Source organism: Esox lucius, chromosome 17 (assembly GCF_011004845.1).
Source record: "Esox lucius isolate fEsoLuc1 chromosome 17, fEsoLuc1.pri, whole genome shotgun sequence".
Taxonomy (NCBI): domain Eukaryota; kingdom Metazoa; phylum Chordata; class Actinopteri; order Esociformes; family Esocidae; genus Esox; species Esox lucius.
In genome coordinates, this window is record NC_047585.1 from 21,173,248 (window position 1) to 21,190,352 (window position 17,105).

The window sequence follows — 17,105 nt, forward strand, 5'->3', positions numbered from 1 at the left end:
ACCTCACGCCTCTCCTTCTCTCCAACGCTCCCTCTTTCCCTCCGTCCTTCCCTAACGCTCCCTCCTCCCCTCTGTCTTCCTCCTCCTTCTCGGTACTCAGGGCTGAGGCATGCCTGAGGGTCAGGGTCTAAAATGGAGAGATTACTCAAACAGTACAAAGTCATATTCAATTAGGGTGGCAGGATATTGGCTGTACAGTAAATTGCACAATTACGGCGGTGCAGTGGCAGATGTGCGGCTCCGTTTTCAGGAGTGTGCTGCTGTCAGCAGTGCAGGGTCATTCTATTAGCGTGGCCTTATGATGGGCCGTGCGGGTCGTACGCGGTGCATGCTTAAACGCAGCACCTAGGCACGGTCTGCCCACAGCATCCAGCAACAAAAGACAAGATGCCTGGCAGAGCGAGAGAGGGAGAGATTTATCGCTTGCCATCGCTTCTCATTTGCTCTCCCTCCTGCCATTCATTTTTCCCCCTTGCTTCTTTCACACTTCCCATTTGTTTTACGCCACTGAAGGCATGATGTTTTTATAGGTGAATGTATTAGCACAGACAGAGAGAAAGAAAAGAGTGAGAAAAACCAACCCAACAAAGCCTCAGGACAGCTCTGGCCCGACCAAATAATCACCAAACAAAAATAAAATTACATCACATATTGGAAAGACACCACAAAAAATCAAGAGTAAACTCCAACACTATTTGGCTCTAATCAGACTATACACAGTAACAGACTGATAGAACACTTTGACTGATAGAAAATGTAGAAAATACTCACTATGTACAGACCTGACCATTGAAACAGGTTGTCATAGACAGATTTGTCTACCCAAGGAGGACAGGTTGTGCTCACACTGCCTACAGAGAGAGGTCCTTTTTCTCCTGCACTGTGAAACCTATGCTGATGTATGTGAAATATAATCCTGAAAATTAAAAAACTAAAATAAAAATGTTGTAAGAACAACAAAAATGGAACAAATGCTATATTCTTGTCATATTAGAGTCAAAATATGTATCTTCCTGCCACACCCGTAGCAGCCAGTTAAACATTATTATAAAATGAATTCCCACTATTCGCTTCTTACTGTAATTGTTATTCACTGTTGAGTTAATATTATTAAATACATATTTATGTTTGTATGTAATAGCACATTCCATGCCATTTTAATTAAATTTGACAGAGAAAGATGACGCAGAGCTTTTATCTGTTCTATGAGCTTTTAAAAGTTGTATACACTGAGGGTAGATGGGGACATTCAAAAATACCAGAGATACTAGACAACATTCCTGTATCAACTAAAACCAGCTAAAGGCTGACCATTCAAGCAAACACTGACTGACATAGTAGGCTAGCAAGTGTGAAAGGCAGACAGCGTGAAAGAGAGATTGAGATGTGCCACTGCAGACAGGGGGAAGTGGAGCTACGAGTGAGAGAATAGACTGGAAGGCTTGAACACCACAATAAGAAGTTGATATCTTCAGGTCTTGTTTTTTTCCCGGCGGCACTTTTCCCCTGCTCTCTCCAAACGTCAAATGCCTTAATACAATATTACCCCTTCTTGCTCCACCTGTCTCTTGTCTCTTTCTGTCTCACCGATTATTAACCATTATTTGACTTTGAAGGAATAATTATACTGAGTGAAGAGAGTTCATAATGAATAATGACCACCTGCACCTTTATGGCTGACTGTTCTGTAAAGGTTGGCATGACGACCAGATGCCCACCCATTTGTCTAACTCTGATAAATCTTGTGTTACTCCACTGAGTGCTGACATAATCATTGAAAGGTGTTGGATAATACACAAGCCATAACACTATGCATAGATTATACGGTCTGAAAAGCCCATTCAGTAAATAATGAGCATTAAACAGCCATAAGAGCATTTTGGACCTACGGTAGCATTACAGAGTCAAGATTGATCTAATGGCACTTTCCTTTTTCCACGACGGCCCACTATTGAATATGCATAGAGGATCAAAACAGCATTTAGACCTGCTCAGAAATACACAAAGAAAAATTAAATGTGAACAAATCATAAGTAAAGCACACTCAAATAATCCTGGGACTTATTAAAGTGGAATTAAACATACTAAGTAAGCAGCAGAATAAAGAGGATTAAAAACAACATTTTGTGTAACATCCTCACAGAAACTTTATAAGCTGTCTATTTAAGTCACAGCCCTTAGTCCTCTAAAGTTAACAGTACAACATATCATCAACTTCCATCTCCTTTTCTTCAAGGCTGCCCACAAAAGCAGAGCGCTCTCAACTCAAGTCTGCCAGTAAATGTGAAATGGGTTATAAGGACTGATATGAAAAGGACAAGGTGGTGAATTCTCTATCTCATAAATTAGGGTACGTCTCCCATTGATGCCAGACTTATTGAGGCCACAGGGGCTTTAAAATTAATATCCAGCAAGTTGGGGTGAAGGGAGATAGGGGGGTGATGATTTATAATGCTACTGAGGTAATGATTTCCTGAAGTGGAAAAGTGGAACTTTCTATCAAATACACTTAAATGCAAGCTTCAATATTGGTAGGGACGTCTGGGGAGGGAGGGTCTATTGATCTGGCCTTGTGTTTCAGTCAAACTCACACATTAAAATACATAGTGGAGCAACTGTAATTATGTAGACTAGAGGGCATAAATCACCCAGGTCATTTGTTTGGTTTGTACTGGATACTTTAATTAAGACCTGGCTATAAGGACATTCTGATGTAAACCTTGCCAGAGTTATGGGTCATTTAGTTTTATAACATCTGACAACCTAACAAGTGATTAACATTAATTTCTTCCATCCATGTTGCAGTCATGGCATGAGTGGGGCTATGCAGTCAAATCTTCCCACACGTTGCTAGTTTGACAAGCTGTTTTCAGAAACTAGTTTTATTGAATTCAGTTGTTTTTATTTTCAGATTTGCCAACAACTAATAAATTAAACTTCTAGCATGTATAATTTGCAATGACAATTTGTCATTCTGATGACATTCTGGTCTTTATCACAGTGCTGGCTCAACCGGGCCTTCTACCAAAAATGTACCTCAAAGGGGCTCAAGCCACCACAAGGTTTCACTGGAGCACAATGAGGCAAAGAAAGCCAATTAGATTACTAAACCCTTAACCCCAGGCAGCGCTGGGCAATTTCACCTTTTCAGAAGCAAGAGTCAGACTTAAACCCTGGCCACCCAAATGACAAGGCAGTGACTTTACCGGCACGCCATTCAGAGGCCACTGGTATATCTGTTTTTGCGATTTTGTTTAATTTTATGTTTCAGTCGGTAGCTTGCTTGCAATCACTTATAAAATGAAATCAATCAAATGTATTTATAAAGCCCTTTTTACATCAGCAGTTGGCTAATCTGTCTCATGTTGCTAACTGTTATAATTCATCATGAAAAAAGGCATGAGAAAAGCCCCACAATAGGCTTTTACATGTTTTAAAGTATCAATATCACTTAGCAGCAAAAGAGTAATCACTGAAAATGACTGAATTATTCTTTTCGTAATTGACTAAAACAAGCAGACAAGAAAATTATGTTTGGAAAAAGGTTAAGCTTTTGCTATGAGCCAATGGGTAACCAAGGTTACCACAGGTGTTTTTATTTTTCAAAAAAGCTGGCGGGGCGCTGATGTTCCATTTATTACCAACTGTAAGTACGATCTCCACAAGGACAGCACGTTTAAAATAATACAGCAGTCAGCAAAGCTAGCAGATAGCAGTAAATGTAACTGATCTTTATCTATTTATCTTTCACAACAATAGCTTGTGAAGACATAATTTCACATAACACTAAATATAATAAATGGAACAAGACAATTGCTGGAGTGTAGCCTAGCCCAGCAAGGCTGTATTTTTCACAATACAAGGTTAAGAGGATACCTCCCCCATAAGTCTCTGTGCTACTATTTAACAAGACACCAGCTTCCACACTCAGGAATGACTGGGAGTGAATGGTAGCAGTACAGGAACAAGACAATAAATTTGTTGGGAGTTGGGGAAAAATAAGTAAAAGCCACATTGGAATTTGATTGTGCTGACAATTGGTCTTGTTTTAAATGCTTATCCTGTGGAATCTATCGACAGCACTGGCGCCCTGCAATGTTCCATCCAAACTAGCTACAGTAGTTCTAATAAGATCCACCAGTTTCCCATACGGCAACCTCACTAAAGCACAGCATACTAACCCATTGGCCTGCCAGGGAGGACCAAGCATTACAGGGTAAATAGAGAGTGGAGAACTCAGACCTGTGTCCAAACCCAGGCCATATCTAGGGACAGTCCTACATACAGACTGTCCTCCCCTGCAGATCCCTAAGGCCCAGAAAGAGGTCGAGAGAGATGCCAGCAGTTCAGTGTTAGTGACAGGTGCGTGATTGCTGGTGGTGGTAGTGAGGTAGAGGAAGGCTCTCAGCTGTTCTGGGAATCAAAAGCAGTGGGTGCCCGACCAGGCCCTGAGGGATTGATATGATTATTAAATATCAGGGTGGGCTGCGAGGCTGCCACAGCTCATTCACATGAAAGGTTTTGGGGCCATCAGCATTTTCAAAACCAAGCATTACTTCATATCCTCAGTTGACTCTCACACACACATGAACAAACACACAGACGCACACACCAGAAACCCTACATTATATAGCACCAGCAAATACTTTTGTCCATCCATCTTACAAAATGGAGAGATATCTGTGACTGTCCTATTTAATGTGTATTGTTTTCCTCTTGCTGAAATTATACCCACAGTTACATCATAGACTTATATAAGCCTTTAATATTAAGTGTGCCATGACACAAAAGACCATCAGTAGATCTTAGCATCAATACCCAGCTCGCTAAGTGAATCTGTCACCAGCTCCACTTTGCCACAAGCCCCTTACTTTAAAGCAGTGACGGGCTACAATTAGAGTAGACATGGGAACAGAAATATTTAAATAAATAAAATAAAGATCATTTGTTGCCTGAGGCTTGGTTGCACAGTAAAAGATTAATGCTCCTCCTCTGCAAATATCGCTCAGAGGGACAACCGAAGTCCCTTTTTCTCCACAGAAACATTTATAAAATAAAAAGCTCTGAGAATCCCTGAGGCCAGGGCTCTAAAGAGCAGGGTGAATGGGGGAGTGGGGGAGAGGGGGGAGATGAGAGGGGAGAGAGAGAGTGTAAGAGCCATGCAGAAGTTACACAAACACACACAGATCACACATACACACCACTTGTGCTACACACCTGAGTAGGCCCAGTAGGACTCCTCTGCTGCTCTCCTGAGTCTGGTCCTGGGCGCTCCGCCATCTTGGCTCCCTTGCGTGGACACAGGTTGCCCTCCTGTCAATGCTGTGAGGATAAAAGAAAGAGCAAAGATGTAACCAACATGCTATTGCAATTGCTCACTGTGATAGAACAAAAAAGCATATTAACTGCTGACAGCGTTCTCATTAATGACTCACTAAAAAATCCTACCCAAAAGCAAAAACAATGCTCTTAAAACGTAGGCATGAATACAGATACATAGATAAATATCGTGGCTCATTTGGTAGAGGCAGGATATATCTGAGCACTGAGGCAGAGAGCAGGGGACCAGCCTGAGGTGTGATGTTGCCTCTTTGATTATTCTGATCCACTGCCCCACCACAGAGGTGGGACTGAGATAGAAGAGAGGATGGTGGTTGTGGGGTTTCGTGTGGTTGTGTGTGTGTGTGTGTGTGTGTGTGTGGTTGTGTGTGCGGTCCTTCCTTTGTCAGATCTAATCATGCCAAGCCCATTGTGACTTTGGGGGCTCTGAGATGTGAGCTGCTGGCTGCTAAGGATTTTGGGTAAGAGTCACCCATGCTCCTGCCCCTCACCTTGCTGTGCCACAAATGGGCTTTGGCAGTACCTGGGGGTAACTGCCATTTTACATTACATCTGACTTAAAATGTATACCTGAGGCTACAAAGCAGTGGTGGTACTAATACATTACAAATACTCTCGTTACAGTAATTGAGTTGCTATTTCAAGTATTTTAACTTAATTTGTATATTTTTCTTCAAGTATTTTTTAAAGATTGTTTTGAATTAAGAATTGTACTTTGTAACATTTACAGTGGATAATAAACAAAAATGTTGCCACGCTGTCATAAAGAAACTGCAAAATGTTAACTATTCAGTGACCAATCTTATTTCATGCATTGCACCGAAACAGACAAATAAAATATGTGCCCGAAGTTTGTGTTTAAATATGAAGCAAAGAGTTCTTTGACACAAATGGCCAGACAAAATGTCTGTCTTGAACTGCAAGACAACAAGTTATAATTTCTAGTTATATCATTTATTTTCGGATCACTTTAACAATGTATGTATTATTAATCTAGTGTCAGCCTAGTTGTCTACAGTGATTGGTTAGCTATATTAGCACCTGCCAATAATGATAAACAGGAATCATTTTTGCTAGCCATTTAAGTTATTTGACCTTTAGCTAACATCATAAGGCTATGGTGAGCAAGTGAACTAGCTAGCTTGCAAGTTAACATTAGCTTGCTTGGTAATGGCAAGTGACCAGGGGACCTGAGGTATACTGTTGCCTCTGATAATTCTGATACATTATTCCTATTCACACCAAACCTGAATGCTGGCATTTTGACCATTCCATGATTTCTATGCCATTTATTTTTATATAAAAGTTACCCGAAAGGAATGGTGGCAAAAAGTTGATAGCTTTGTTTTTGGCTCTTGACCTTGTGATTACAGTAAAGTATAGTGTCCATTTTAGCATCAATGAGGGAGTAATTCTGCAGTGGCATTTCAGCACTACACTAATGTGTTGTGACATCGAGGTCCAGGTGCAGAATGTTCACTGGGGTGAACCAATCACAGAAATGATGGACATTCATCTAGCTCATTTACAGTCACAAACAGGGAAAATGGCAAAATTCATTGTTCATCATCATTGCTTCCAAAAAGCTGGGTAGCTAATTAATTGGTAAAAAATATTATATTTAATATTATCATATATATTATATATAATATATAACTAAATCAGTAACAGAAAAGTGTGCAAAAATACATCTTTAATTCATGCTCAGTAGTTCTATATTGTTTCACACATGCTGGAGCTGAATGGTTTCCTTGGCTGTGCGTCAGACAAGGAAATCATTCCTCTCCATACATAAACAAACAGTCCTTTATACTGAACACAGGTCTGACTGCCTCTGCCGGTTGTGAGCATCTGTTTATCTTTGCTGGACTGCTATTCACTGCAAAGCGAGCCAGGTTATGCCCTATTCACCTTAAAAAGCCACTCCTGTTGAAACTGAATAGTAGTTTAGAGGCAGGAAAATATTTTGTAACAGGGTGAGTAAGTGGAGAGAGACAGAATGTACTGTTGGTAGGAATAAAATCAATACAGGTTTGCACTTTACCAAGAAAAAAACTAGGCAAGCCTAGTTCAGCCGGCACATGGGTAAAAGTGACTGTGGTGAGCCGGGGAGGGGGCTTAGACAGCAGCTCTCTATGGGTCAAGTCAAGGTACTTAACCTTTAGACTTATGATTTGGGTAATCACCATGACTTTTTAACACAATAACAAACCAGCATTTTAGTTCTTTTGCAATGCCATATTGGTGATCTCCCACATTCTAGCCAAGTGTCAGGAAAAAGATACAAGCTTTCTCAATGGCAAAAAGGTAATTACATAACACCAGCAAGCCAGGGGTGCGAAGTTGCACACAAGAGTCCGCGGTAAGAATAAAAAAAGGCCGGGGATTCCAATCTAAGAATTTACGCACACACGTCCATGTCTCTAACCACAATGCTACTGAACATTGAGAATTGTTACAAGGCAGAATTTCAGAATTATTAAAGACATGCATGCAGAATACTGTGGAGAACAGGCCACTTTGATTTTCAGAATTATTAAAGACATGCATGCAGAATACTGTGGAGAACAGGCCACTTTGATTTTGTTCAACTAGCTAACCTGCTGATCCAACATTGTCTGTCTGGAACTTAAACCTTTAAGACATGCCTTTCTGTGAATACAAACCCGATTCCAAAAAAGTTGGGACACTGTACATATTGTGAGTAAAAAAGGAATGGAATAATATACAAATCTCATTGACATTTAATTCACAATAGAATATAGATAACATATTGAACGTTGAAAGTGAGACATTTTGTAATGTCATGCCAAATATTGGCTCATTTAGGATTTCATGAGAGCTACACATTCCAAAAAGGTTGGGACAGGTAGCAATAAGAGGCCGGAAAAGTTACATGTACAGATAAGGAACAGCTGGAGGACCAATTTGCTATTTATTATGTCAATTGGCAACATGATTGGGTATAAAAAGAGCCTTTCAGAGTGGCAGTGTCTCTCAGAAGTCAAGATGGGCAGAGGATCACCAATTCCCCCAATGCTGCAGCGAAAAATTGTGGAGCAATATCAGAAAGGAGTTTCTCAGAGAAGAATTGCAAAGAATTTGAAGTTATCATCATCTACAGTGCATAATATCATCCAAAGATTCAGAGATTCTGGAACAATCTCTGTGCGTAAGGGTCAAGGCCGGAAAACCATACTGGATGCCCGTGATCTTCGGGCCCTCAGACGGCACTGCATCACATACAAGAATGATACTGTAATGGAAATCACAACATGGGATACTGGAATACTTCCAGAAAACATTGTCGGTGAACACAATCCATCGTGCCATTCGCCGTTGCCGGCTAAAACTCTATAGGTCAAAAAAGAAGCCGTATGTAAACAGGATCCAGAAGCGCAGGCGTTTTCTCTGGGCCAAGGATCATTTAAAATGGACTGTGGCAAAGTGGAAAAGTGTTCTGTGGTTAGACTAATCAAAATGTAAAGTTCATTTTGGAAAACTGGGACGCCATGTCATCCGGACTAAAGAGGACAAGGACAACCCAAGTTGTTATCAGCGCTCAGTTCAGAAGCCTGCATCTCTGATGGTATGGGGTTGCATGAGTGTGTGTGGCATGGGCAGCCTACACATCTGGAAAGGCACCATCAATGCTGACAGTTATATTCAAGTTCTAGAACAACATATGCTCCCACCCAGACGTCGTCTCTTTCAGGGAAGACCTTGCGTTTTCCAACATGTCAATGCCAGACCACATACTGCATCAATTACAATGGCATGGCTGCATAGAAGAAGGATCCGGGTACTGAAATGGCCAGCCTGCAGTCCAGATCTTTCACCCATAGAAAACATTTGGCGCATCATAAAGAGGAAGGTGCGACAAAGAAGACAGTTGAGCAACTAGAAGCCTGTATTAGACAAGAATGCGACCACATTCCTATTCATAAACTTGAGCAACTTGTCTCCTCAGTCCCCAGACGTTTGCAGTCTGTTATAAAAAGAAGAGAGGATGCCACACAGTGGTAAACATGGCCTTGTCCCAACTTTGATGTTGATGCCATGAAATTTGAAATCAACTTATTTTCCCCTTAAAGTGATACATTTTCTCAGTTTAAACATTTGATATGTCATCTATGTTGTATTCTGAATAAAATATTGAAATTTGAAACTTCCACATCATTGCATTCTGTTTTTATTCCCAATTGTACAGTGTCCCAACTTTTTTGGAATCGGGTTTGTATATTCAGCAGTTAGTCTGGGCAGACTGGAACATGAATCTAGCTAGTTTGGGAAGACCACACACAGTAATTCCATTTCATAACAAGACAGAGTGGAAGACATGCTAAAACAGTGACTCCGACTTATTAGGTATATAATTTGAAATGAAATCTTACAATAACTGTATTTGCAAGCTATATTTGTTCTGGCTTGGTTAACTGCTATAGGTGGTTTCAGACCTCGAGCATCTTTTGTTGTAGTTGTGGAGAACATTGTTTCCATCAATCATCAGTTAGCTATTTTCTGGCCAGCTTTCTGAGTTAAAAACATGTTTTCACATTGATAGCTATATTTTTGTTTGAGGAGTACATCAGCTAGCTTTTTAGTAAAGAAACTTCTGGCCAGTAGTCCTAGCCACCTTGCATAAGGGAATAGGAGTTTAGTCCCTTCCTCTAACAGTTGGTGAATTTTTATGTTCAGTGTCTTTAAGTTCTAGTCTTTCTGTTTCTATGTTCATTTATTCACCTGTGTTCATAGTCTTCTCTCCTGTGCGTAATCTTTCCTTGATCACCACCCTATTTAGTCTAACCAGTTCCTTGTCCCACTGTCAGTCATAGTCTTAAATGTCACGTTGAGTTCCTGTCAAGCCCTGATGAGAGTTGCCTAGTCTTGAGTTTCGGTATGTCTTGGGAATAAAAAAACATATTTGTACAGTACTCTGCATTTGTGTTCTGCCTCATCTCTACAACGTGAAACTTCCTTCTAGCCACGACCAAAGTACTGTAGGCTGCCTTTCCTGCAACAACATGTGTGCAACACAATTGTCCCGGCATCATTACACACAGATGAATCACTGCACGTATGCATTACATACAGTGTCAGAGTGTAATCCCTATATGTAAAAAAATGTACGCGTAAATAATAAAGTCACAACAGTTAATATTTAAGTGCTAATTGGTCAATAGGCTTTTTCAATGTAAATTGTACCTTATTCAGCATTAAATAGTGTTATTAAACTTAACACAAATTTTGCGATGCAAAGACCCAAACAGTGTTCTATACTAGTGGATTTTAGCTCCGCATTTCAAAGGCCTGTAAACAGGACTGAATTTGTAGTGAATTTCCTGCCTTTGTGATCATTTCAGCCAATGCAGCTGTATTTTCCTTTTGGCTTGTTTGTTTGGTTATTGTATGTAGCCACTGATGCTTGTAGCCAGCTTATCCTCAGCTAATCTTTCTTGTCCCTGTCAAGATTCAACACCCGGTCTACTGGGTGGCAGTCCGCATCTCTAACCACTACGCTATTTAACAATGGGTAGCCACTCACTCACTCAGTCACTCAGTCAGACATTTGCTCTTCTTGGCCGGCTCCGCTTATGTGTTCCGGCAAAAATAGGAACAGTCAAAGCGCAGTGATTGTGCAGTGACACCATAAAAAGTACTGCGGATGTTGCAATACGAACACACAAAAAATCATATTGTAATTACACTTGACCTTCCCAGTGCAGGTAAGCCTACACAGTCGGAGCTCTGGCTGGCCACACGTTTGCACTGTCCCACCAAGGACACTGGGCCACCAGTGATGTCAATCAAAGCTTAATACAATTTTAAGGGGCTACTCGCTGGGCATTGTGGGTACTTAAGGGCTTGATTTGAACAATGGGTGACTCTTTATTTCAATGACAGACCCTTTTTTTCTCGGTTCTTTAATTCTTGGGCATGTAAGCTCGAGCATGCCATTGAATGTCAATGAGGGGCCAGTCCATGGCTTTTCTATGAATTACATTATCGATTCCCAATACCCTCCCAACAGAAAATGTAATTATGCACAGCCCCACCCTATCTTCTCAATACACGGCAAACGTATCGTCCCTCTATCCTTCTTCTTGCTTCTCTCTCTGTCATTCATTCTCTCTCCCTTTGTCTCTCACCCTTCAGTCTCATTCTCTAACAGACACACGTGCCTGGGTGCCCCAAGAGTTAACCCTGTCATTGCATGACTGGACTGCTTTTGACATCGCCAGACATTTAGCAGAGAGTTACTATCTACACAGGTGTCCATTAAAGCAGTCAGGCAGTCCACAGTGTCCAAGCCCAGAGACACAAGAACTAAAACTATCACCCAGAACTCCAACAGAAGAAAATGACTGTCAAGGCCGCTGACAATGAAAACATAACAATACGGAATATGTGGAGTTGATAGGGAAACAGGAAAGGGAGGGATAGAAAGCAGAGTCTGGATTGAATGAGAGGAGAAACCCAGGCCACTCTCATACAGTCAGATGCCGGGTAACAGTGATGGGCAGCCTGCTGCCTGGCAACCATTCAGGGGGAGGAGAGGAGGGAAAGAGGAGAGGAAGAAGGAATAAAAGAACAGAGGCCTTCTCTGTGGAGGAGGAATGAGAAAAGTGAGAGGAGAGAACAGGCTTTGACTGGTAGTGCCGGTTTAAAATCAGTCACAAGGGGCTCACAAGGTTTAATAGCACATGGAATTATACTTAAGAAATAGTAAATATTGCAAACTATTGGCAAAAGCACCCAGGGTGAAGACTGCAATTCCCATAGAGCGCATCCTTCTACTTTGATCCTATCCAGTGCCCTATCTCTCCAAAACAACCATCACCACTCTCCTAGACTCAGTCAAAGAGTATCAACATCAACATGGCCGGCAATGCAACAAAGACCCACACACACACACACACACACACAAGCCACGAACCACCACATGAAAACACTAGCAGTCATGCGCTAGTGATGTAGAAAACCCTGTCTTTTAAAACACACCTCATTAAGATTCTTTGCATGGAGCGGCACATAGTATTTTGAGGGAACTTAAGAAAGTCCTTGTTTAACAGCAGAGGCAATGCTAGAGATGTCTCCTATGATCTAATCTGCCAGAGGTTCCATTCTGCTGCACTGGCCTAAATGAATTCTGACCTAATTGATTTATACTTTCCCGTTAGAGGAATGTGCTCTTATAAGACAGATATTTGGGGGCTGACATTTTTGTCAAGCCATCTCTGCAGAAACAATGATACGGGGAGATGGAATCTAATAAGGCTCAGAGTGTAGGACTATAAAACTCCCCCACGGCTGAGGCTTGGGCTTTAACAGAAAGCCAAATAAAGTAGACAGTTCTGCTGTGTCCTGGAAACAAAGAATGAAGGTGCCATTGGTGGTTTCATAGGGAGAATGAGGTTTTGATTGGCTCTTATTTGACATGACCAATGGTGTACGCCGTGTCAACGCTACGATTTACAAGGATAGAGCATTTATATAGAGCTGTCTTTAATCTGCAGCATATACACACACAAACACAGTAAGAATGCATGGAAAATAAAATAGACATGAATGCCAAAAACATGACTTGTGATTGTGCTGTGTACATTTACTGCCAGAACTCAATAAAGCTGAAAAATCCTGACACTTTGGCTGACCCGATTTTGTTTCCACACTGTGAGTCACACAAAAGTTCCTCTTGAGAAGGGAAATGGAGAACATTGGTTTCTGCCATCCATCCATCATGGCAGGCCAGCCACTGAAGCTATTGAAGCCTGTTTGCTCTCACTTAATTAAAATGCAGAGCCGAATCCTGTGTTGATGTACTTAACCTTGGCTTTTTTTATATGTCTTTTTTTTTCTTCTTCTCTTCAGCGGTTTCAAGGAGGTAGCATGGGGTGTCCAGACACATGCAGACACACACCCACACACACACACACACGCACACACGCACACGCACACACAGCACATGCTGTGTGAGCCAGCCGGCCAGGGCAGTCCTCACTCCCATGATACACTTCATTAGCATTCTTTACATCTTTCTCCAAAACCTCTTTACAGCTGAAGGACATCTGCGGCAAGCAAACACAGACACGCATGCACACAAAAGCCTACAAGCATAAAGACCAACACACCTAAAAACTCCCTCTTACTCTCTCAAACAAACACATACTGGCGGTCTAAAAGGCTTGGCACTGGGATAAACACAGAGTCAAATCTGTCATGTTAAATAAACCTTGCGGGACTGTAATAGTCCTCCACACCCTCTAGTGGGTGACGAGATCCCCAGGCAGAAGCCAGGCACAGTGGCCCGGGTAAGAAAAAGAGGGGAGGAATAGGGGCTGGTGCCGGGGATGTGAGGAATGGCGGCTGGTGTTTGGTTGGTCGGTCGGACCTGGCATTGGGCTGTCATACAGTGGCTGAGGTTGGACCTGGGTTATGGTACTGAGAGCGGGTAGAGAAAGCAGCAGTGATGAGGGAATAAGTTCCCAAAACAAGTCGGCATGGGGTAAATTCACTACGCTCTTAGCCAAAGGGAGCGAGAGCAGCACGCAGAGGCGAGGGAAAGGGGAATAAAGCGAGAGAAACAGAGAGCTGTAAACCCAAAGCGCGAGTGCATCGTCCATGAAGCAGAAACACTGGGAGGCAACACGAAAGCATGTCAGAGGCACATTACTCAAATAGGTCTTTAGTGTCGTGGAAAAGGCAGCTGAAGACACACGGCGGCTCCAAGCGGCCCCTCCTCTGGGTGTCTCCTCCCTGCATTGATCTGCTATAGACAGGAGACAGTGGGCGCGACGGATGGCTGCTCCACGCACATTGATGTTAATTAATAGGCGGTCTGCTGAATACAAGGTCGCTGAGCCAAATACAAAGCCAACGCTGACACCTCCACTGTGAAGGGGAAAAGTCCTGCTACTGTTAACGCTTCCTTTTGTCCTCCACAATTACAAACACAGGGGCAGCCATGGGTTCCTTTATGGCGCCATCACACAACGTTCTGCCACTGTGACAGACATAGCCCATTTATGTTCAGGCCATCTGTCTTCCTTGAAATACCATCCACATGTAAGTTTGTTCTAGATACTTATTTTCTTTTTTGTTCATACACTTAAACAGCCACTATGTGGTTGTCAAAAAAAAAAACAGAAAAGAAACCAGGCAAGCCTAGTTCAGTGGAAATGTGGAGAATACCTAGTTATTAGTATACATGAATGTTTGCGTCTAAGTCCTCCATGATACATTGGAAAGTTGAGAGATCTACAGGAGCATGTACACAAAAACAAATATGACCAAATATTGCGACTGTGTAGTTACTATATGGCCATGCTAGATTAGCAATTTCAGAAAAATCTATTAGAAAGAAGAGGAACTTAATTTAGGGTTATGGCTATGGTTTGGGTAAAAGTTAGAGAAGACATAGATAGATAGCATGACCAGATAGCAGCAACTATTTCAGTGCTGCCCAGTGAGAAAGCAGCATACACTGTAAACCCAAAAAACCAAAGGATTCTGGCTAGATTTGAAATTAAATTCAAGTCAATATTTTGCTTGAGGTGTAAGTACATTGTATCAGTCTTATACAGAATTTGATTTATTTTCAGGCATTTTAAGCTTTATTAGATAGAGAAAGTGGAGAATTGATGCTGAAAGAGCAGTAGGCCAGATTGAAACCCACAGTGAATCAGTATGTAGCTACATGTGTACCAGAGGCAGCAGGTTAGACCACTGGACCAGGTTTTAGTGGATTGTGGATAATTACAAAATGTTTACACTTTATAATAATTGTACACAACATTATATACACGTTTGTCAAATGAAAAGTACATATTTACATTTGTCATAAGCCGCTTTTTGTGCTATGAGTCGTGACGGATCATCATAAGCGGATATCAAAACCTTCAGAACAATATGACATTCAGTGAGACCATCCATTTCCAAAGTAGCGCATTTTTATGGCACATTTAGTGTCCCTGAAATTATTTTTTTCACATATATTTTACTCAAAAACAGAGGACGCTACACTTGGTCAATAAAAAACGTTTTAGATTAAACCGCAATTTTTATGATTAAACTGCAAAACATTTTACAGTGTAGAGATGCATACTTAGAGGACTAGCATGAACCTTCCCATTGAATGCATTCACCCTTTGAAAGAAGTTAACATGTAGATGGCCTAAAGTACACTGTCCATGTCAGCACAGACCCATGTCAAGATACACACATGAGACCTCTTGTTATCCCTATGGAGATGAGTCGACACATAAAAATGCAGAGGAGAGGACTGTGGGTGATCTTTAGTAATGTTCCACCTGATTGGTGGAGGATAGAAGGGTGATTTGTGGGTGTCATCTTCCAGTAAAAAACCTGCATTTGTCTCTGGCATTCATGGAGGGCAGGAAATAAAGACAAATTAGATGCAGTCATTTCTTTTTTGAGTTCTTTTTTTTTTAAACAGAAGCTTGAAGGTCAGTGTATATGAAACAATCCATAACAGATGTCACTTAGCAATATCCAAGTGCAGACAATGGACATCAGCTCTCTCACTCTCTCCCTAAGTACAGTCACTGAGAGGGGAATGGGCTGTTCTACTAATAACTCATCCAATTCTTCTGTGACATTTCAATAATCATGAGGATGGATCCCTGTCCTCTAGGCTTTACAGCACGCTACAAGAGTGATGCAAATGCCAAACCACAAACAGTGCTCAATGCTATCTGGTCTCATTCTGAAATCTCAAGTGCGCTGCTACGGTATTGTACTACTTAATGCATGACCCCTTAGCACAGGGTAACACCCAATTTATATCAGTGACGTATAGACTGACGTGACTGAAATGCATCAGAAAAGTCCGGTGAGTACACAAAATCGTCGGCCAATCAAGGTGTTTGATGGTCTGTGTGGAGAAGAACAACATTGGGGATGAAAAACTGGTTAATTATCAGGAAGTTTGAAATGACAGGCTGAGTGGCTAGGGAAATTATATTCAAGAGCTCAACTTGACTGACAGCTCTTTGAAGCACCCTTGTGGTAGTTGCCAGGTAACTAGGTAAACAATGACTCATATGTCATTGATGACTGCACGCTATTGATGAGTAACAGAGATCTTCATGGACTGTTGTGTATCAGCAGCAATATACAATTGCCTCTTAGCTGTTGTAACTAATTGTAGAATACAGTTCACTAATACGTCAAGCCTGAGTAACCTTGTGAGCTAAGAGCTGATGGAAGGCACATGAAAACCGCATACAAGAAGAGCACTAGACAAATTATTTGGGCTGCTACATTAGCATTTGAAATGTTATTTCTTTCATCAGATTGCTAACATCTCTGGATGAAGGGGTTATTATTCACAAAAAGTAGAGGGGTAATGTTGGCCGATTTCTTCAAACTTGTGTCAGGAGTCGCTGCGTTAGAATATTGATAAGCCAATCACTGTCACCCCGATATAAACTCCACAGAGGGACATGCTGTGTTTTTGCCATTGCTTTTCTCCCTGGCCACCAATTTTCTTGCTTATAGTCTCTTGCTTAAGGGTCTCATGTGGCAATACATGGTTATAATACTAAAGAAACTTTAAATAAAATGTCTCCACATGCAGTTGTCATTCTCCATGTAAATAAACCCCAATTTAGTATTTCGGTCATACCTAGCTCTGAGTTTGTTCATATCTGACACACATACAGACCCACCCCACCCCACCACACACACACACAAACACAGCCGTTATATTTTTGTGAATCTGTTGCATTTTTATTTCATATTTG

At 41.4% G+C, this 17,105-nt stretch overlaps 1 protein-coding gene across 2 annotated transcripts in view; it reads right to left on the reverse strand.

The window, feature by feature from the left end:
- Window positions 1-17,105, reverse strand: part of ptprga (protein tyrosine phosphatase receptor type Ga) — a 239,652-nt gene that overhangs the window by 169,387 nt on the left and 53,160 nt on the right. For both annotated transcript variants that reach the window (XM_029113688.2, XM_029113687.2), the window contains exon 2: window positions 5,218-5,322. In XM_029113688.2, coding sequence (XP_028969521.2) covers window positions 5,218-5,322 — 105 coding nt within the window. The remainder of the gene's footprint in view (window positions 1-5,217; window positions 5,323-17,105) is intronic.